At 45.7% G+C, this 22,786-nt stretch overlaps 1 protein-coding gene across 1 annotated transcript in view; it reads left to right on the top strand.

Moving 5' to 3' along the window:
- Nucleotides 1–8,642: 8,642 nt before the first annotated feature.
- LOC142860648 (heparan sulfate glucosamine 3-O-sulfotransferase 3A1) overlaps nt 8,643–22,786 on the top strand; it is a 93,634-nt gene continuing 79,490 nt past the window's right edge. The window contains exon 1 of the mRNA XM_075992158.1: nt 8,643–10,208. Within this exon, the coding sequence (XP_075848273.1) occupies nt 9,649–10,208 (560 nt within the window). The 5' untranslated portion in view covers nt 8,643–9,648. The remainder of the gene's footprint in view (nt 10,209–22,786) is intronic.

The following is a 22,786-nucleotide window of genomic DNA, read 5'->3' as shown; positions in this document are numbered from 1 at the left end:
TTTATATATGTGTATATATATATATATATATGTATATTTATATACTTTTGTTAAGGAGTGAGGTAGGCAGGTGTTTTCGCTCCTGCCACCTGTGTCCATTCTCCCTATAGCACACAGAAGAACTAACATCCTTCGGCGAGGGCTGCAAACACAGAAGCTCAGCCTGCAGCCAGTGTGCCAAGAGCATCCCTTGGACTTACCTACAGATGGATCCATGTCTCTGCCCCAGCTCCTGCTAGGCTTGTGACTTAGGAACAGCCCGGCACTCAGCTCCTCAGAACTGCCATCTCCTATCCCTCACTTGCCGTCCTTGCCTACAGGACACGATTTGTTTCCAGCCCTCCCGAAGAGGTGGGAGACCATGACACTTGCCCACAGACCCTCTTACTACCCAGATCTGCTATTTCTGTCCCACATCCTTTACACATTCATCAAAAAGATGAGTTTCATTTCTTAAATAAAATTTTTTTAAAAATTTATTTAATAGAAAAATTCATTTAAAATTAATTTTACTATAAAAGTATATGATGTCTTTAAAAAGAAAAGCTCAAATATTAATACTAAAATAAAGTCAACCACGGCCTGTGTCGTTTGTTTTTGGGAAAGTAAACGGAGAACGCATAAAATCACATCATCAAACTGCCTTGCAGCACTGTGTGGCACATTTAAATGTCTGTTTTTCAACTGAGAATTCTGTTTCTCTTGATGCTTGATTTATATTTCAGCCAACTTTGAAAGCCTGGAAGTGTCTGCTCCAAAAATCTCTCTGATGCTCTAGCAGTCTAATGTGTGCTTGATAAGGTGTCTTTCAAAACCTGCACCATTTCTTTCATGTGTCACAGCGCAAGAAAGAATAGAGTGGGAACAAAAGCAAGGAGTGTGCGCTCTCTGGGTAATTATCAACCTTTCCAATTATTTTTGGCCAAATCAATAATTCATGAAAATTACCATTTGTCAAGACCTTAGTTAAAACCCATCCCTTGAGGAATGCGGTCCCCAGGAGAAATGATGGAACAAAGAGAATCCCATAGACTTGGTGAAATACCCTCCACCTGGTCTCAAGCTAAACCAAGCCCTGACTCCATGCAGCTGAGGCCCCGTATGGTCAGAAAGCATCCATCCTTCCGGGTTCCCGATGGCAGCTAGTCCTGTAAAGTATTGGCTTAGATTTCTTGATGCATGTTCTTAGAATAATGGATACTATTGGGTAAGGGATACGTAACGGGAAGTCTGAGGCCCGAAAGGCTTGGAATACAGAGGCAGTAAATAATATCTTGTGGGGTCCGTTCTGCAAAGTCATCTTAGAGATGACGATATGCTAATGTGTATCACGAATATTCCAGAAGGGATGCCATTTCCCATATGGACTTCTATCAGAGATTGATGTATTGTCTTATGGAGGAATTCCCAGGATCATGGTCACATTTGGGACACACTGGCCTCTTCTAATATTGCAAAGAGCAGGGAAAGAACTGATTATCCAAAAAGAGACACTTGCTAGGAGCAAGCTCCGGCACTCAGCACAGTGGCCAGCCCTCCCTGACCACCAACGCTCTGTCTCTCGCGTTCCTTCCTTTCCGCTCTGTCACAGGAATAAGATCACTTCTGACAGCTGTACTCTAAGTAAACTTTTTATTTGTTATGGTTTCCACTCTGGAGCAGCTACCCTCTCACCTCCACTGCAGACTCTACGAAGTCCTCTCTAAATTCCCCGAGTAGCATTTCACCGGGGCCTACTTTCCATATCTCAAAGGTTAACATCCAAGCTATTGTTAGTCATCACCTCATTTTGAGATTGAAAATAATCTTGCCTTTTCCGTGAGACTGGGAAGAACTGTGTATGATTTAGACAGCAGAGGAGACAGTGAAATGTCATTTTAGGTTCCTGTGCCCTGAGTGGGAAATAGCTGTGATCCCGGACGTGGGCTAGAGTCTGAGAGTGACTTGACCGGGACACTTCCTGGGCCATTGTCTACTGCCCATTTATTCCACCTGCCTGTCCTCTTAGCATGTCCCCAAGTCAGGGGACATGCAGGCCTGTCTGCAAACACAGATGTTAAAACAGACTAGCAAATACGCCAGGCTAACTGGGAAAAGCTCAATTCAGCTGCAGTGCACGGGTGAGGCTTGGACGTCTTTTTCCTCACCAGTGTGTCTCTTCTATCACAAAACTGTACTTTTTCTTTGTAAACCACGTTAGACTTTTCTCCTTCTGTTTTACCCTTTGCTAAAGCTTTCATTACAGCGCTTCATAGCTGGCCCCAAAGGAAAGCTTCATAATAGGCAGCTGACTTTTAACTTGTCCAGTTTACCCATCACCCACCTCTCAGAGTAATTGCTTTTATGATTTTTCTTTGTTAGCTCTGAGTCTGAGGACAGAAAATGAGGCAACTGAATTTGAGGTCTGAAGATCGTGAACCTGAACTTTCTGTCTCCTTCTTTTCAGGTTTTTAGCCATACATATATCTGATGTTTTGAGACCAAGTAACTTGGGTTCAGAGAAGGGCTGGATCGGACTTCCAATCTCCTAATAATGTTGGGACTGAAATAAGTTCAGAGAGAAAGAGTTTCTATCCACAAATAACAGACTTTTCGGAACCTGTCCTGGGGATGATGTGTATATAGCCAAAGCCAGTGGATTTATTGCATGAGAATAATCAACTGAATTTCAAAAGCAAAGGATCTGTTTTATAGCAAAAGCAAGCAAACAAAGACTAGTTTGTTCAACCCTTCACAGAGTAAATAATCCGGTAGCTTAGTGGTGACTTTTCTTTGTGTGTGTCCTAGGCTCTCTAGAGTTAGGTGACATGGCATGGCTACTATGTGAGTTAGGGCACCAGCCTAGGGGTACGAGAGCAGGTCTAGACAGACAGACAGGTGAGAGGCGGTGTATCCTGATTGGCCTCAACTGGTGAACATAAGCAGTTCCAGCTGGAGTCATTGATCAGACCACTGCAGGGCTGTCTGGGGCGATTAAGGGAGACACGATGCTCTTCCAGCCCTGTGGCTGTTGAAAACAATACCGTCATCTGCTACGAAGTACATCAGCCTGTGCAGTTGTGTGCTCCCAGGCACGGAGGAAACCAGTGCCTCAGACCAAGTTCTCTGGTCTCTTGCTCACCCCTGCTTTTATCATATAGGAAAGTTGGGCCTTAGCAGCTCAGGCTTTATCCTCTTAACTTGGAAGATTTGAGAAATAGCAGGTCTTTTTTTTTTTCCCCAGAAATTTCAGGAAGCTCTTTCTTGATATACTTATAACGTTTACACCTGCATCTTACCCTCATCCTGGACAGGTAAATGGACTAACGTGCCTACAGCCCAGGTGGGGGCCAGCTTCATCTGGGGTTTGGAAGAAGGATTTGCCCAGGAGAAAGTCTAGGTGCTTCTGTAAGAAGGGAAGGCAGATGCTTGCCAGTAGCCTCGGAGTACTCAATCCATGTAAACAGCAGGAAACACCTTCCCATGGGGCTCACATGGGCCAAGGAGAAACTAGTCTGGGAAATTCCTAGAACCCGTGTGAGCTGGCTAGATCTCACTGCACTAGATCAGTGCTTTGCCACTCAGAGCGTGTTTCTTCATCTGACAGACTATTCATGGAGTTCTACAATGGTTTGAAATTTTATCGACCTTAGAATTTGTGGGTTAGAAGAAGAGCCACCCCCAAGTCATGTACTAATGACACTTCAATGCAGAACCTCTGGTAGGTGACTAAGTCACAAGGACACTGACTGAATGCATGGTTATCAAGAGAGTGGGTGGGTTATCACAAGAGCGAGCATGCTATCAAAGACAGTGTGGCCTTTTTTCATGAACCCCTCACCACACTTGGTGTGTCCAGCCTTGTCCAGCCTAGCCCAGGGATTCACCAGTAAATCAGGCTTTCATGAGAGGGTCCCTCCCTTGGACCTCTTAGCCTCTGGGACTGTAGGGGAGAAAAACTTCCCTTATAGACTCAGGTATTCATTTATAGCAGCAGAATAGAGCACCCACGTGAATGGATAAGTGTATATTTGTTCCCGACTCACACAGACCAGTGATGCCTAAAGTTGGGATTTCCCTTGCTTCTCATACCACATGGGAGGAGGGAAACCTTGTAAGGTTTTTAGTAATTTCTTGCCCATAATCTTTGGTTGCTCTAAAAGATGGCTTCTGGAAATCAAGTACTAATGCAGGTCTCTGAAGGCAGAAACGACGGAGACAGAACTATTGGATGAAAGTACCCAGAAAAAAAGAATTTAGCTCCGTCACTCTGTGCTTAGGAGTGAGGTATAAACCAGAGGGAGAGAAAGGAGATGGTAGGACAAAGCAGGAAGATGAAAAAGTGAAATGTCTGCTTCTGGGGAACTTTCTAAAGTTAAGAGGTAATAGAAATGCTTTCTTAAAGCAAAAAGAAAAAATAAGCAAACAAAAACTACAAGATATTTTGATTATGGATAGTCAGCTAGCAGATATTTATTGACTGCCTTTGGGTCACTATGCTTACTGCTGTCACTCAAAATACAGCCCTGTCCCCCCACCCAAATTCCTCCAGCATTTGTTATGAAATCTATGACCTCCTCCACCCTCCTTTCATTTCCAGTAAATCACGGGATGTCTGTGATAAAGATGCTCACTCCACTGGCGTACTTCACTGTCTTGACTTGGTAAAAGAAAGAGCCCACTACAAAGGCAAAAGCAGTGTGAACATGTTCACAGATGTCCTATCATGATGGATCTCTTGTAAAAATCACACAAGGTATTCAAAATCTGCTTTCTGTCTCCCCTCATTTCTTGTGACCGCTAGCTCTCATCAACACCTTCCCCAGGCCAATTACATAGTTTATTCCAACCGAAACATGGACTCTTTACCAAACAGTGCTGCCTTTCTGGTCCCTCGGGTATTTTTTCTCTCTCACCGAAACTCCCCAACCCCATCTTCCAGCTCCTCTCTTGATTCATTGACTCATGCAGCGCATCTCTCCAGGGCACATCCTTGTGTGGGAAATATGTTGATCTTCTAGGTGCACCAGTGAGCAGCAATCAGGATTTACTAGAGGTATTTAGAGTAGGAAGCCGGAAAGCGTAGGTGGTCAGACCTCTGTGTAACTATGGTCCCTTCTGAGGTTCTTGTACCATGAATTCTAGTTGGGCTTAGTAATAAAACCCAGGGTCAGATAAAGGGGTTAATGCTGAAGATCGGAGAAGCAGAGTGGCCAGCCACTAGAGAGTTCTTTTACCTCTACCATTGCTCAGACCAATGGGGCATTCCTGTCCTCAGACTGCATCTCCAGACTCCATCGTCTCCACCAAATCTCAGACTTTCCTGAGCTCCTGTTTGCTTCTTCCTTATATTCCTCTCCACCTAGCCATATCACTCCTGTCTCCACCTCCCTAGTGTTGGGGTTAAAGGCATGGGATCCTAAGTGTTGGAATCACCTTGTGTGAGCTCTGGTTCTCTTTTAGACAGATTCAATCGTGTGCAGCCCAGGGTGGCCTTGAACTAACATAGATCCCTCTGCCTCTGTCTCCTGAGTTCTGGAATTAAAGATGTATGCCACTACTCCCTGACCTCTAGTGTCTTAGCTCTGTACTCTGATCTTCAGGCAAGTTTTATTTGTTAAACCATAAACAAAATATCACTGCAGGTTCTGAACCAGAAGCTTTCATCAAACCAAAGAAGTAATCTTAAAGATGACTTTTGAACTGGAATCTGCAGGATATTAGAAACGAGCACTGCATGCCTTGAGAGAATAAGAAGGGCCATCCGGGACCGAATGTGGAACATATAATCTGGTATTTGTCGAAAATAATGTTATATTCTGATGAGCATGGGCAAAGATTTTGTTTCATTAAGAGTGTAGGCTTAGGACTGGAGAGATGGCTCAGTGGTTAAGAGACTGCTCTTCCAGGGGTCCTGAGTTCAATTCCCAGCAACCACATGGTGGCTCACAACCATCTGTAATGAGATCTGGTACCCTCTTCTGGCCTGCAAGCATACATGCAGGCAGAAACCTGTGTGCATAATAAATAATCTTTTTTTAAAGGATTTTTTTAAAGCTCATAGAACACATGTTTCCCCCCACAGATGGGACACAGTCTTTTTGCATTATCTCTTGTTCCTGCTTCAGGGCCTGACCTGGATACATGATACCGGCCAGCTCCTGAGCTCTCTGACTTCTGTGTTGACTAGTCTGGTAGGGTGTGCTGATTCCAGATGTTACAGATGAAGTCAGGGATACAGATAGGGACAAGGAAGGGGCAGGTAAAAAAAAAAGTCTGCAGTAATGCTTTCTGTGTTATCTATCATTTGTTTATTTCTACATACGCACACACACACACCACACCACCATCACCATCACCACCACCACCACCACCACTACACACTTCTTTCTCTGGTTCCTTCCCTAGGAGGTCAACTTGGGCCAGCTTTGCCCAAACACCAAGGTGTGGTGCTTTTCTATGTAGCTATTCCTGCCAACTACAATCCCTTCTCTATGCTGATCTGTCTCACTTCTGTAGATGTAAACTTAGTCACTATAAGGCCGCTAACCCAGGAGTCCTGTGATATATATGGGTACTGTTGCTGTTGCTTCTCTATAAGCAGATGTTTTTGTTGATAAAGCTTCTAGGAGTTGTCTGTATTAGACTGCGGGTGCCCAGCGGCAGTTGAAACCTATAGGGGCCTTCCTCCCCTGAAACAGCACTGGCATCTAAGCCACTACTTCAGTAGCCACATGCTACACATGAAAGCATCTGAAATATGGCTTCAGTTAAGGCATGTAAGAAGAGAACACACACTACCTCCAAAGACTTGGATTAAGAAAAGAAGAAGAAAGAAGGGCTGGTAGTCCTTTCCCACTGTTGAACAGTACCACAGACTGGGCCAATTCGCACAATAGACATTTGTTCAGTTTATGTGTCTGGATGCTGGGAAGTCTGGGGGCTTGGGACCACACCATGAATGCTCACAGAGGAATATACAGGTAGAATATCGCTTCATGATGAGCTACAGGTGAACTCGGAGCCCAATGCATTCCAGATGAGAAAACAGATGTTCTGGTGACGGTGAAACTACTTGCTTTCAGAACAACTTTTAGATGGCCACTGTTTTTGTTGCCTTCCTTCTACAAGCCAGACTGAAAACACTGAGGAAAGTTTCGAAATAAATTAAATTTTCAGTCAGTATTAAACTTCAAAGTGGTTTGTCAATACCCAATTTTCAGCCATAATAGGACATGGAAAGTTGGCAGGGTTTGTTGCTCATCATGGGCAAAGGCCAGCATTTTCTGGCCCTAAAATCTACCCAGTTCTTCATTGGCTGTAGAATCAACTGTGTTTGGTAGTTTATGAACACAAGACTATACCCACCTGTGACTTTTTAGCCAGCAGGCCACACACGATCCACTTCTAACCAAGCAAACTTAGAGTCAGTAGCACTCCTGGGGAGACTGAGAGGCAACCCCCTAACTTCCACTTCTATGGTCAAATGGGGTACAGGCAGGAAGAGTGGAGAAAATCTGAATGTCAAGGCTGGGCAGCCAGAATTCCTAGTGCGGTATCTTCATGGTAACTGGGGGAGAGGGTTGGAGCAGAAAAATGTCTACAAACACATGGGTAGGAATAAAGTGACCAGGGCCTTTGAGGAGACAGCCAGACATAAGGAAACATTAAGACGGGAACACAAGCGAAATATCTGGGAACTGAAGAGATGGCTCGACAGTTAAGAGCCCTGGCTGCTCTTCTAGAGGACCTGGGTGAAATTCCCAGCACCCACATTTAGGCTCACAAACGTCTGTAACTCCAGTTCAAAGAGATCCAGCACCCTCCAGTTGGCACCAGACACCCAAGTGGTACATAGACACACATTCAGGCGGAACAAGCATACACATAAAATAAAAATAAATGAATAACATTGAAAAACAAAATCCCCACAGAGTGATCCCAAAGAAAACAATGAAGCACCCAACGTCTGCAGATTCTATTGACCACCTCCCCAGGAGCCAGCAAGGGGCAGATTTTACCCCTGTGTGACCTGCTCTGGGGCCACAGGAAGGGTATCCAGGGTCAGGGGAAATAACAGGAAGAGGAAATCACTGTTTACAAAAGAATTCTTAACCCTCGAAGAGTGCAAACACAGCCTCACATACCGCAATGGTGCACACACGCAAAGTAGTGAACTTTACCAATAACTGGGCATATGGATTTGGAATCAGATTCACATTTTTAAAAAAATCTTAATTTCTACTTTTGATTTATTTATTGATCTCTTTCCTAAAGGGTTCCTTTCTAGGGGTTTGTCAAGGGCTCTTGGTGGACAGTGAAGTAGAAGTCAAATCTACCCTGAAGAATTCTCCTGGCCCAGACAAATCGGGGGGCGTGGCCTGCCGGAGCCGCCAAGAACTTCTGAAAGCAAAATTTCTCAAATCTCTGGGATGAGAAGGAGGGGATGGGAATGGGTGAGCTGGAAAGGAATAGGGATGCCAAAGTTTGGACAAGAGGAAACAGGAACTGGGATCTGGGGAGCGTCAAGGCTGCTAAGGGCTAAATTGAGCTGGAAAGACTTGGGAATCCCTAATCCGGCGAGGGGCTGACAGGGTGGGCATCAGATGCAGGCAAGCAGAGGCCCTAACTGTCGTTGACAGCAGCCCAGAGACCTGGGGGGGGGGACTGAGGGGAAGGGGCGTTGCCTCTGTCGCCCCCGCCCTCCCCAGTGTACTGGGCGGTGCCTCGCCACCGCCTTTTTTCATTTTTTAATTCGGTCCCACCCCTCTGGCCCCTCTAGCGGAGCCGTGAGCCTCTGCTGGGCACCCTGGCGCGGATCCCTGGGTTGGTCTGGCCTGGGCCATTGACGTCACCACCAAGTTTGCTGTCCTTCGCGTCCCACGTGTGGCGGTAGCGGCCAAGGAGGCTGCAGGGAGCGTCTAGGAGCACAGTGGCAGCGACCACTGACAGGTCCCGAGCAGAGGGTCCACTCCAGGAGGCTCCCAGCTGGAGTCCCAGAGGAGTGGGTAGACTTCCGGAGAGCCCCAAGAGGCCAGAAGGTTCGAGTTCTACTCAGACCCAAGGGCTAAGGGGGACCTGGCTCCGTGCTGAGACCATCTGAGCCAGGACTCTGAGCGCGCTCCTGGGAGGGCCAGGAAAGCGAGCAGCCAGCGGCTGGGAAAAGGGTCACTCGCTTTGTCCGGAGCGCACACAGCTCTGCAGACCGGGAGCCCCGCGTCCCCTCCACAGGGACCGAGCCAAGAATGCAGGGTCGCTGAGCCGAGATCCGCACCGAGTGGCCGCTCAGGAACCCTGCTGAGCCCAGCGCCTTCGCCACCGCCGCCCGCCGCAGAGACTGCGTTGTCCGGCGACTCTCGGAGACCCGGGGCGCCGAGCTCTGCCCAACTAGGCTCAGGACACGAGCACATTTCAGACCCGAGACGATGGTTTCTTAAGCACGGCCCCGAACCCCTTCCTGCCCCTTCGTCCGGAGCCCGGGACCCCGAGAAGGGCTCGCAGGCGGCTTCTGGTCCCCGCTCCAGCTCTGGCCGCCGCTCCGCGGGGCACCTCTCCCGCAGGCAGGGGCGCTCGGGCGATGTGGCCTCAGGGCAGCGAGCGGGATGGCAGGGCTCCTGGTGCAGTCCCGGCCTAGCATGGCCCGCCCGTCGTCAGTCGCCTGCGGCTAGGATGGCCCCCTCGGGCCCCGCCGGTGCCCAGCCAGGCCCGGCTGAGCCACTGTCGCGCAGCATCTTCAGGAAGTTCTTGCTGATGCTCTGCTCGCTACTCACTTCCCTCTACGTCTTCTACTGCCTGGCCGAACGCTGCCAGCCCGGGTCAGGCCCCGTCGCGGGGGTCCCGGGGAGCGGCGTCTCTGCAGGACCGAGGGAGCTGGCGGCGTGGCCGGCGGGGGCGCAAAGGAAGCGCCTCCTGCAGCTGCGGCAAAGGCGGAGACGCGGGCGGCCCGGGCCAGGAGACAGCGGCGACCAGGATGAGCAGAGCCCTGGGCTGACCGCGGCTCCAGGAGGCTCCGGGGCGGGAAGCAGCGTGGCGGAGGCCCAGTCCGGGACCCTGGCCCTACTCCTGGACGAGGGTAGCAAGCAGCTGCCACAGGCCATCATCATCGGCGTGAAGAAGGGCGGCACGAGGGCGCTGCTGGAGTTTCTGCGCGTGCACCCCGACGTGCGCGCCGTGGGCGCCGAGCCTCACTTCTTCGACCGCAGCTACCACAAGGGCCTCGCCTGGTACCGGTGAGCGCGGGGAACCCCCATGGGTATTTCTGAGAGCAGGCTGAGCAGAAGGGCAGAGGGGGAGGCTTGGGAGGGGCGGCAAAGGGGAAGAAGTAGCTGTCCCCTACAGGGCTCTCATTCCTCCCTTCTCCTTTGAGAAGGGCAGATTGAGAGAGGAAAGGGGGTTGTCTTCATTTTAATCCTCAGAAATCCCTTTCCCCGCAAACAGCCTGCCCCTTGAAGTAGCCCTTGTATTCAGATGAAGGAAAAGAAAAAGAAAGACTCGAGAGAGTTTGCTTTAAAGTCAGAAACCTGTTCGTCATTACTGGGTTATCCCACTAAAGGAAGCCTCTTTCTGTTCCTTTATCTTTGAGGGTAATTCCCTGTGGTTAACACGGTATTTGCCCCGTTATTTATTTGCCTTGACCCTTTGCCAGATAGTTGTCCAAAGTGGTAAGTCATATAGAGACTTAGTAAAAGTGTCAAGTGCCGGGAGTCCATGTAGTTCCGATAATCTATGTCCCAGCAAGTGCCAGCAACCAGTCGTTGAGTTTTTAAAGAACATTTCCTCGGTAATACCATTGTCCTGACAGAAACTTTTCCAAAGAGCTCTGAACAATTATCTTTACAAATAAGATAGCTAATTTAAAAGGGAAAAGAAGTTTATATATAAATATAAAAAGAATCGTGGAAAAAGCAAGGTAAGCTTATTCGCCAGTGTCAAATCCAGATCACCTATAAGAGTTAGCCAAACTCTAATAAACTCTAGTGTGGCCTGGATTGAGTTTGCGGTGAAAAAAAAATACTCATCATCCCCACCCCCGCCCTCCAAGTTCAAGGAAAAATCATATGGTTAGAATTTTCCCATTTTATAAAGTTCAGCCTGTTCATAAAACATTCATTCTCATTATAACTGAAACAATATTAGAAAAGTTATGACACAATTGAGATACAGCGAAGGAACCATTCATAAAACAGAGACGGGCATGATGTGACGAGTGTATTTGCGTGTAGGGTCAAGAACACGTTCAGATCGATTTCAGGAGCTGAATTTATAGTTTAGTCCTAAAAAAAAATCAGATTCAAACATTAAACACTTCTAAAAACAGCAGCTTTCCATTCACTGGAAAGAAAAACAATCAGCCTTCCCTGATAGCGAATATATATCATTTAAAACCATCAGCCACTTAAAAACCTCCCCCTGCCCACGCTTCCGTCATTTACCTTGTACCCTCTGGAAGTTCTTAAAAACTGACCTGTTGAATCTGGACAACAGGTCCTTCTTCTGAACACAAAGGCCGTTCTGTGCTATTCCTCAAGGACACGGGAAAGGAATGGCTAAACACCCTAAAGCTCTTATCTATAGCCTCTCGAATTGAATTGGGCCTCGTACAGTGCTGGGAGGGGGGGACACGTTTCAAGCCATCAGTCTGAGATTTCTAGGCCAGCCGCAGGCTCTGAGGTCCTATTAAATACGGTGAAATATTTAGTACTGACCTCCTTTATTTTCGTTTTGCTCTATAAACTTTATTTCCACAAGGTAGGATTGTTTCTTCTTATTCCAGCACCGTATATTTGAGGGCACAGTATATCCACAGACCTGGATCTGATTTTCTGTGGAACTTTCTGAAATCGTGTAAAAGCAGGAAGGTTTCAAGGTAACTAAAAACACAACTACTTTTAAAAAAAAAGAGTAGGGAAAGAATGAAAAGCAAAAGTCATAAACTTTGAGGCTGCCCTGGCCTTTGGAAACTGGTGGTAAGCTATGAAGGAGATCTCCTCGGGTTGTTTACCCCCGGCAGAGGAGTTCTAAAAAGCAATTTATGGCGGTTACAAAAATAACTGCACAGTAGACTTCATGGTTTGGTGAATTTAATTTTCCAAGTGTCGGAACAATGTCTTTGTTTTAACATTCACGGTGAGTGTTTTTTTTTTTTTATTGAATGCATAAATTTAAGTTCACCGAGTAATATGAAAAACTCATTTAAAAAAAAGCAACAACCTGTGGAGCCTGGATTATGGGATTATTTAATGAAATTCCCCCCCCCCCCAGTTCTTTTTCTTCTTGACTCTGAACTTGGAGTTTGATGTTCATGAGAAAGACTGAAGACTTAACTCTCTATATGAGAAAATCCCACACAGAATAACTTGAAGTGACTGTGCATTTTGGCTACTTATATCTACCTAATATATAGAACAAGGATCTGAGTAGACCTTTCTAAATTGCCTCAAACCTGCAATAGAGAATTTCTACCACATATTTAAGACCACACACACACACACACATAGGCACACAGGTACACAGACACACAGACATGGACACACTATACAAACAGACACATGTACACATGCAGAGGAAAAAAACAAAACAAAAACAAACTTTCTATTAAAAAATTAAAGAGAAGAGAAAAATATGGGTAATATATATTTATTTTTAGATGCTTATTGTCATGGGGAAAATAAAAAAGATGTCTAGTTTCTGCTTCTTTCTTTCTTCCCTCGCTTTCTTTCCTTCTCTCTCTCTCTCTTTCTTTCTTTCCTTCTTTCTTTCTTTCTTTCTTTCTTTTCCTTTCATCCTTTATTTCTATTTCTTTCATCCTTTCTTTCTCTCTTCCTTCTATCCTTCCTTTCCTTTCTCTTTTTGTTTCTTCTTTCTTTTTATCCTCTCTCTCTCTCTCTCTCTCTCTCTCTCTCTCTCTCTCTCTCTCTCAAATATTTGTTAACAGTTTGCTGTGGCAGTGCCCCCTACTGTCCTCATGAAGGGAGAAAACTTGCTCTTAGGAAGTTTGAAGAAATCTCTCGGAAAAGGAGTTTGAGACTTAGAAACTCTTGTTGATGAGATGTTTCTATATATTTTCATCACTGAGAAGAATATAAAACATAAGCTGTGTTTCCAGCATAGAGTATAAGTCCATCTTTGAAAAAAATATAGTAAAATGCAAATGAATGTGTTATTCAACATCTAAACAGGAGGTTCTTCTTATTGATTTAAAGCCTTTGCTGTCTCAACAAGTCTCCTGGCAATGTTTTTTTGTGTGTGGAGGCTTGTTCCTAACAACGCAGGACACTCCAGTGGAGGATTCTGGGTATGAAACTCCACCCTGTTGGGTTTGAAAAGCATTCCTCACGACTTAATTTAGCAGACATGCTATCAGTGCAACAAATGTCTGCGGCTTGCACGCCACGTGACAGCGGTCGTTCAAAGCGAACTGTATCTGTTTCCATTGCGCGAGTGGTATGATCATAAAGGCGAGTGGAAATAACTCCACTCTCCAAAATGCAGAGATCTTTACTGGGAGTCAAAACCAGTGGCCGCTATTGCAGTTCAAGGGCAGGTGAACTTTGAACTGAATGAGAGGAGCCTTGTCCCTGCTTCTTTATTACATCTGCAGAGAAAGTGTATTCCATTTTCCCCACGGGGACAAAGGACGTATATCTGTAAATTATTTAAATAAACCATACATGTACATATTCATGCGTATATACACTCCTCCTTTGGTGTCTGTGGGGCATTGGTCCCATCCCCTGGTAAGCGTCAAACTTTTCAGACGCTCAAGTTCTTCCTATGAATGGTACCGTATTTGCACATAACTTAAAACATCCTCCTCTGCACTTTAAATCATTTGTACATTATTTATAATGCGTGATACAATGTAAGTTTTATGTACAGAGCCGCTACAGTAATGTCTAGGGAACAATAACGGAAAAAAAGTCAGGACATGTTCAACACAGATGTAATGTTTTCTGTATGTTTTCATACACAGTTGGCTGAGTCTCTGGAAGTACAACCTGTAGATACAGAGGGCCTGCTATGCATCTGTCTGCTCTGTATCTATTTATCCATCCACACATTCACAAAAACACACATGTTTATATGTGGCTCCTCTAACACCCTATATCTTTATTTGGGCCACAATAGGAAGCATTCTTTATGCTGTCTTTGGTGCTAGCACGTCCCACGTTTTAATTCCCTTCATTAGCAAGTCGAGACCATTTAAGCAGAAAAGACTATCACACTATAGCATACAGTAAAGATAGACGATTACTCAGCTTGGAGTTTTGGAGTTAGCCTTCTCCTGACTTCATCAAAATGTGAAAGTTTTAACCTTTCATGATCATGGCTTTATTTTTCAAGGCCACTAGAGAGTCAACTTAGCAGAGCAACTTCCGGCTTCCGGGAGAACTCTGCATTTTGTGGCAGCTGGGAGCAGCTGCAGAGGACCTCCAGGAACCATTCCCACCCCCTGCACCACCATCCCCTTCTGCACAAAGAGTCTGAAATTTAAGCCAAAGGAGGTGCAGATCCTGGCCACCCATGCAAGGTCATAAGGACTGAAGTCCAGAGACTGTGTCCTTGAGTAAGCAAAGAACACGGGCTGGGGAGAACTCTGAGTCCAGGGGGTTCATATCTGTGGAGAAAAATGGAGCTGTTTCTTCCATGAATATACTTTCCACCTGCTGTCTTTGTCCGAATTCTGGGTTCTTTTCCTGGAGATGTCACTGATAATTGAATCAGCCGTGTGTGCGTGTGCGTGTGAGTATGTATGTGTGCATGCATGCATGTGTGTGTGTGTGTATGTGTGTGGTGTGCATGTATATGTGCCTAGAAGGATATATGTAATAGATGGGGAAGGGATAAAATCTGTATGATTAATTAAATTATTCAATAAATATTTAGGGAATGACTTAGATATGCCAGGTACAGAAGAAGCTCCGATTATCCTGGAGCTGAAATACCTTGGGTCTGCACTTCCTCCTTGTAATCTGAGGGTACCGTGTGCTGCTTTACTTCATGTGAGAAAGCAAACATAATCTCTGGATGGAAGTCCCCCACAGTGTTGTGATCTCCTGCCCCACCTTCCCTTAAAAGAAAACACTCTGGTCCAAATATTTGTCTCATATAAATAAACCGGTTGATTGGCTCGGGATGAATAAGTGCCAAGTCTGTATTTCAGACGGGTCATGGGAAGAAAGTGGGCCTGTGCAATTAATGACAGCAGAGGCTAACCTTACATAGGCCAGATGTTCACATCATGAAGAATGCTGGTCACAGAGCAAACAAACCTCCTTGATGTAAACAGCCGTAAGAACCGGTCATCTCTCCCATGGACACATTGAACAACTGCAAACTGTAGTCACCAGCAATGCTATTGCGGGGTCCAGGCAGGAACCCTGGATAGGTAGCTCTTTTCCCGAGGAGGAAATACCTTCCACCCCCACCTAATAGAGGTATGGGTCTATAAAGAGAACTGGCTTTGCCAGGCACAGTGCCCCACCTTGTAACCCCAGGACTCTGGAGGCTGACTTGGAAAGATCACAAGTTTGAAAGTAGCCTAGCTCCCTCTGAGGCACGCCATCCAAAAACCAGATTCCAAAACTCGATAATCTAGGGTAGTCTCTTGGTCTGTTTTTCCCAACAGAATTAAACCCTGAAGTCGGAGAATTCTGTTATCCTTAAGTAATTGAGTTAAAACTGTGGAAGTAAAGTTTCTCACCAGATACGTGGCTCTCTTATATGCACAAAGGGAGGAAACGGCAGGGAAACAACACTTGCCCTCTGCCCTTCACCTTGATCAGATGCTCAACACTTCAGGATGCGTGCTAATTCGATACACTTTAAAAATCTCTGTGGGGTATATGACTACAACTAGTAAGAAAACATATGGGAAGCCAAGCTGTAGGAACTGAGCCAGGGCTCGGTTCTCTCCTAATTCCTGCTTCCAATGATACCATCCTTGTCTGGTTGGCATTTCTCAGGTACCGGAACGCAAGTCCTCGGGTCACTTGAGTTCTGTACCACAGAGTAGAGTTTTAAGCAGTCTCGGGAGTTGTCAGATGACGGCAGATGTGTGGCAGGAAAGGGGGAGTGTTTATTAATAATGCAGTTAAGTACTTGCCGTTAGGAATGCAAGAGAGATTCTTTGAACGGATATAAACAAAATTCCTTCTGGCTTGAGAACAGTCTCCTTTGAATGTGTGGTGTAGCGCCATCTAGTGGTGAAATGAGCAGTCAGTAAACCTTGCCAGAGCTCAGAGGTGCTTGCTCAGGTTGTGTTTGTAGCCTTCTAGAAGAGAAAATTGAGCAGTGGATTGGGAGGGAGAGTGGGAGAGGAGGAAAGTGGGAGAAGGGAAGAGTAGGAAAGGATGAGGGGGGAAGGAGAGAGGAGGGAGAGAGACAGAGAGGGGAAGAGAGGGCAAGGGAGGAGAGGGAGAAAGGGCCTGGGAGAGAGGGAGAGAGGGACAGAGAATAACGAAGTATGTAACACTTACATAACAGGTACCATCCGCCTAGCCCAGCTGTTGCGTTTTGCCTCTTTTAGGTAGGGGCAGTTCCCTTCTTTGAGTCAGGCAGTTTATTCTTTGGAGAGAAATAAAAGAGACTCGACTTGACAATAAACCCGAAAAGCAAGATACAAATGATTAGAGGATTTATATTAGAAATGTGTAGGGGAAGGAATGCCATATGCCCCAGATTACTTTTGTTAGTGCCTTTTGCCTCTGTGTCTGAGAGCTGGCTTCAGATGGAAATGCTTCCAGATGACTTTGTGTGGCGCAGGCTCTGGAGGAGGGTCCTGCGGTTCTTAAGGAAACAGGAGGCATACAGAAGCTGGCTTAACCCTTGGAGTTCCTGCTGTGTGCGCTCCAGATGCAGGGTAACTCCTGGGACAGAAGTCAAAGAGGACAGACGGAGTCAGGGTAAAACAGCGGGAAGGGGAGGGATAGGGACATTATAACTGGGAAACTGGAAGAAGTGACCTCAATCAAGTAACGCGGTGGCTGAGGGCAGCACTGCCTTCTGCTGAGGTCTCGTTTATTGCTCTGATGTTATTCATTGAACATAACTTTCATCTGTGGGATATTTTCCTCTGGGTCCAGAACTCATGTAAATATGACAGTCCCAAGAAAACCCAAATTGAGCAGCCCTCTACAAGACATTGGTTCAGGCTAGAACAGAAAAACAAGTGAATTGAAAATAAACAAGGTGAGTGCATGATGTGGTTCATTGAGCAAAAGGCATTAGATAGTAGCTTGGGTTTCTCTTTCCAGTGGCCAATCACAGGCTGAAAATCTTAGTGGAGAATTCCAGAAACAAAGATTTCGGGCATCTTCAATTTGGTGCCTTTCTGGATAGCAGGATGAGAGCTTATGCTGTTCCACTTAGTGTGGGAGTCACCCCTGCGTCCTGTGCATTTGCACTGTATAGAGCACCTATCTGTTACCCACTTGGCAGCCATCTCAGCTCCACGCTCCAAGTACCCCTATGCTTCCAACGCAACTAATCTTTATTTCACTTAACAGTGAGACAAGTGCAGGAGTAGAGATGCTGGCAGCTTGAACTTGAGGAAGAAAAGGCACGAAGTGCTTCCCTTAAGTGAAAAGTCCAAATCTCAGTCAAGAAAGAGAAGTTCTATTGAATGCTGACTTACTGAGGTCTGTGACAAAAATGAGTCTTCTGCCTGCAGGATTTTGAAGGAAAGAGAAAGCTGTACAAGTTTTACTGGCATGCTCCAAACTGTAGAAGCTGCAGCCGTAGCGCATACGTGCTTAGCAGAGAGGTAAAGGCCATTACCTTTGTATGTGCGCACATATAAATTGCTTGCGTCGAGGGCTATGGTTTTCTGGCACTCTGGGGTTCTTGGAAGAATTCTAGAGTGAATAGAAGGAAGGGTACTTTCTGATGTTAGTTAGTGTGCTTTGTTTGGAGATGACATCTCTGCGTGTAGCCCAGGCTGACTGCCTCAGCCTCCCACATGCTAGGATTATAGGCTTGTGTTGCCATACCCAGTCTAGGTGACCGAGATGAGCGTCTTGGTTTTTAACAGTGTGTTATACTTGGCCTGTATCTGTAAATGATACCCATCTCCCAGAGGGCAAAGTTTATCTTTGTGCTATTTTGTGTGGTTCAAATATCTAAAATTATCCCCAAGCTCCACACGAAGCCAACAGAGAAGTCAAGAAGAGCTTAGGGGACAGCGAAGGCCGCTTGTTCTTAAGCACACTACAGACATTCTGTGTGTCCCTGTTCCTTACTTTGGAGGGCCTGTGTGGGCTGGCTGCTTCCCCTCCTCGCAGCACCTGTTGCTTCCAGACAGGATGACACCCTGCCCCCTAGGCTTGTTCCAGAACAACACTCCCTCTGGCTCATCCACAGAGACAGTGTCTGTCCTGTCTTTCGCTTCTAGATGGCAGAAGCAAAGTGAAGCAGGGATGAAACCCCCCACCCTGAAACTCCCTCTATGGACAGAGAACCTTTGCACAAGTGACTGGGCTTGAAAAACGGGAAAAGCCAAAGTGGGAATCAGACAAATGAAACACAGGGCTTTTTAAAAACTATTTTTAAAAAAGGTTTAGTTATGGTTATGGTGTTTTGTATGTGTATTAAGTGTATGGTGTATGGGTGTTTTGCCTGTGCATACATCTGTGTACCATGTGTGTGCCTGGTGCCTGCAGAGCCCAGAAGAGGGTGCTGGATCACCTGGAACTGGAGTTACAGAGAGTTGTTAATCACCATGTGGATGCTGGGAACCAAACCCAATTTCTCTGCAAGAGCAACAAGTGCTCTTCACGGTTGAGCCATCTCAACAGATCCCTAATGTTTTCATTTTCAATTACAAACATAGGAAGAGTAGGCCTTCAGAGCTGGGGATGCTGGGTATGGGGTACAGATGTGGGCTGTGGTGACAACATGGAAGAGGTGGAGAGAAGGCCCCATGGCAGAGTGCAGGAGAACCAATAGAATGAAGCGTCTTATAGCGGAGTGGCTTACTTTGCTGGCGCCCTCTTCTCTGACAGCATCATCAGACTTGAAGTCCCTGTCTAGGTGGCAGGCTGTCATTTGGGTGCTGTTTTTAACCACACAGTTGCAGAGCTGGGCCTCTCATTTAACAGAGTGATGAAAATCTCCCTCCAAACATTTCCCCTGTGATATTTATAACAAATGTAAAAATAACATATATTTAATAATTCTAAAACTATTTATAATGGACTATAAAAAATCCACATCACTTTTTTTCTTAATAAAAACAAAGCTACACCTGCTCTTTCAGAGCTCCCAGGAAGTCAGCAGTGTTTCGTTTGATTGGGTTGATGGTACTGTCTTTAGTGCATCTGCTTTAGGCATCTCTTGTGCAAGAGATGGACATGGATGCTTGTGCAGATAAAATTAATTTTGGTGATTTAATGCATTCTCTACTTTTGGCGTTCTCCCCATTGTAGTGGAGGTAAAATGTGTTCTTTAAAACTATTCTTTTTTTTTAAATAAACAGCAAACAAAACATGGAAACCTTGTAACGCGTATTTGCCAAAACCCATCACTCTAGGTGTAAAGTGGCCGAAACCGGTTGTGTTGAGCTCTTGCTGTATGCTGAATGAGGTGAATGGTAGTCTGTTTGATCTTAGTAGGACCAATATTTAAAGTCTGTCTTGATATTTCCTGCAGCCTATATTTAAAAACACCCAGGTTTGGAAAAGGGAAGTAACTTACCCCAAAATGATAGACTTATGTGACCCCAGGTTGTCCCACATCTAGGACTTCAGTGTGCTCCACCTCCTTGGCATTCTGGGATGCTCTCTGACAGAAACAGCCACATGTAGCCCCTGCCTAACTCTTCAGCCATCAGGGTCCCAGAGATCCTGGCTACAGAAAGCAGCCATGTAGTTTTGGTTCGATTTGATCAAGGACCTATTCGTTATAAAACTGGTCTGCACTATTTGATTCTGATTAGGGACCATTAGTTATAAAATTGGACAACTGATCCGATTGAGTATATTGATAAGATTGAACCAGCTATGGGCTCTTTCCATATCCACGAAAATATAACAATAATCACCAAATAGCCTCTTGAGTGAGCCAAGCGCATGGCTTCTGGGTGGCTGCACACAGAAGCCAAAGCCCTGCCAGGACTATGGTGGGAAAGATTCTTGCATTCCTACACTAGGGCCCAGGTGGGGCGGTTACTGTGCTCAGTGTCTGGAGTCACCAGTCCTGAGGTCTCCTTTGCAGTGTGAGGAGAGGCCTTCTCCCTGTATGCTGCCAAGTCTCTCTCTGCTAAAGTGTTTGTCTCACTAACCTTTGGATTGACATTTTTTCCTCTTTAGTCTTAAGATGCCTTAGTTAGTATCCCAAGTCAGAGCATAGTCCACTATAACCTGGCATTCTTCGGTTATCATGATTGTAGCCTCCTGGCCATCATGAGCAGAGAACCTGTCCCCAGTGCCCAGGCCATAGCCACATATGCCCTGGCTTTTGACAACTATACCCCCTCTAGGTTACCAATATTTAGTTTGGGGCGTACATGGAACAGGACAGAAATCTTACTGGTCTGGGACCAGGTGAAGTATAACCTTCTGTTATGCAAGAACTGATTCATTAAAGCCTTAGCTCAGATTGAATCTGCTTACTCTTCATCTACCTGATTTTAGACGCTTTCCTCAGCCATTTTGGACAAAAGCTGGTCTGGGCCCCCTCTGGTCAATCCTTGTCATTCTTTTGTGTTTTCTGGTGTTGCCTGCTTGTGAAAGACTAGCTGGAGAAACCCAAGTCCAGCCAGGGAAGGCCTTCATTTTGTTTTGTTTTTTAATCTCTTGAGTATTCAGAATAGGAAGCAATCAATCAAATTGTGGGAATAAAATTCCTTTGCCGTTTTTAGCATTCTTTCTTGGGTTAGATTTCTTTTCTCACTAGGAAGTATCAAAGTGACCAGAGTGAGTTGAATGGCAAACTCAAAAATAATGTGTCTTATTGTCATAAGTCCTTGAAGAATCTCAGTATGGATTAAACCTAATACACACACACACACACACACACACACAGAGAGAGAGAGAGAGAGAGAGAGAGAGAGAGAGAGAGAGAGAGAGAGAGAGAGAGAGAGAGATCCCAGCATTTCCTTGCTTAACTGAAGCCATGTTTGGCCTACCTTAGGCTTTGAAAAGTTCTGGGAAAGGGAGGGAAATAGTCCCATAGTGCTGTGATTTCATGTCACAAACTCTGATCTTAGGTAAACAAAAACTCATGATTATTTTTTCTTTCTTTTCAAAAAATTTTCTGATGAACTCTCATTATTCTTGTAGTTTCTTTCATCGTCAAATGTGGGTTTGCTTCTTTTTTTTCTTTAAGAAATAAAGTTGGTTTGTTTTTCTTCCTAATGGGGCCTTGCTCTTTCTTCTTGGTGTAGGAGGCCTTGGGATTGCAACAGTATCTGTTTAAAAGGCTTTTCCTGAAGCCAGAGGTTCCTTTAGAATGCCCTGGGAGGGTTTAACGATGGAAAGAAAACAAATTGGATCTGTTTTATATTTGTATGAGGGGAGGTCATAGGGACCTAATGCTTGCGATGAAAATTCTTGGGATTTTCAGGTGTGTTTGCCCCGTGGCCATGAGTGGCAGAAAGAAAGCAAGTGTTGAAGAAATTATTTCTCTGCTCCTGCTGATATTGGCATGAAGAGAAGCAGGCTCGTTATTTCCATGTCTTTAGACACGTCAGAAGAACACAGGGATACTCACGCCTGAGTGTTCTGGGAGGGAGCATACCTGCTGGAAATCCATGGGCGAACGGAAGCGAATCAGCGTGGGTGGAGCCACCCGACCTGAGGAGGCTGAGGTTACCCCACAGACTGATGGGCACTGAGGGCCAGAGAGAGAATAAAGGAAAGGTGGTGTGTGACATGGCATGGGACTCTCACGAGTGTGTAATAAAACCAACCTTTAAAGCCAACGCTGATATAAATATAATGGAGTGTAGCGGAGGAAGTTCGAGTGGATCCCACATTTCAGGAAGAACCCTATCCCTTGGACAAATTTCATCTTTGTCATTTGCTATTTAAGGCAGTGCATGCAAAAGTTTTGGATGTGAAATATGTCCCTTACCTCTTGCTACTCTCAGCAAATCACCGACCAGAGACATTTGGGAGACACGGGATGGGTGCACAGTGCAGGTTGTTCAGCTCCGTCCTGATCCCAATCTGAAGCCGCGGCACCCCTGCTGTGATACCTGATGCCCTAGCATCCTGCCTTGGCACAGCATGGCTGTAGCCCATTGGAACTTGAAACGTGCAGAGCGGCTCCAGATGAGGCCGTTTTGTGGAAATGCAATTATTGGCCCAGCTACAAACATTCTGTTTTTGGACACACAAACACCAAAGTAGGCGTCGCTTATTTCTTTATTTTTTAAAGCTTGAGCATCCATTTTGATGTTTCCTAGACTTTGAACTTGAGTGTGTTTGGTTTATGGCGCTTCTCTGGTCACACCCCCTTCTTCCTTTTGCATGTTGGGCATTTGTGTACCAGTAATTGGGGACATGGTGAAGGAAGTCTGGCTCATTACCACCAGACCTACAATCTGAGCAACAACTTCCCAGTGTGGATGAGTTTGCCATCCTGCCTGTGTGGGTGAAGAGGTGCCAAATCGGGAATGAAGGCTGGGCAAAGATTTTTCGAGGATCAGCAGGTGACATTTTTTAAAGCGTTTGGTCTTTATTTTAGGCCCGTTCTAACTAACAGGAAAGCAGACACGTAATCCAAACATCCCTAACACAAAGGAATGGGAACCCTTAGGGAGATGGAAATGCTAATTATACTATTTGGTTAGCCCAAGTTTTATAAT

This window comes from Microtus pennsylvanicus, chromosome 11, assembly GCF_037038515.1.
Source record: "Microtus pennsylvanicus isolate mMicPen1 chromosome 11, mMicPen1.hap1, whole genome shotgun sequence".
Lineage (NCBI taxonomy): Eukaryota > Metazoa > Chordata > Mammalia > Rodentia > Cricetidae > Microtus > Microtus pennsylvanicus.
This window is presented reverse-complemented; position numbering and strand designations above follow the sequence as displayed.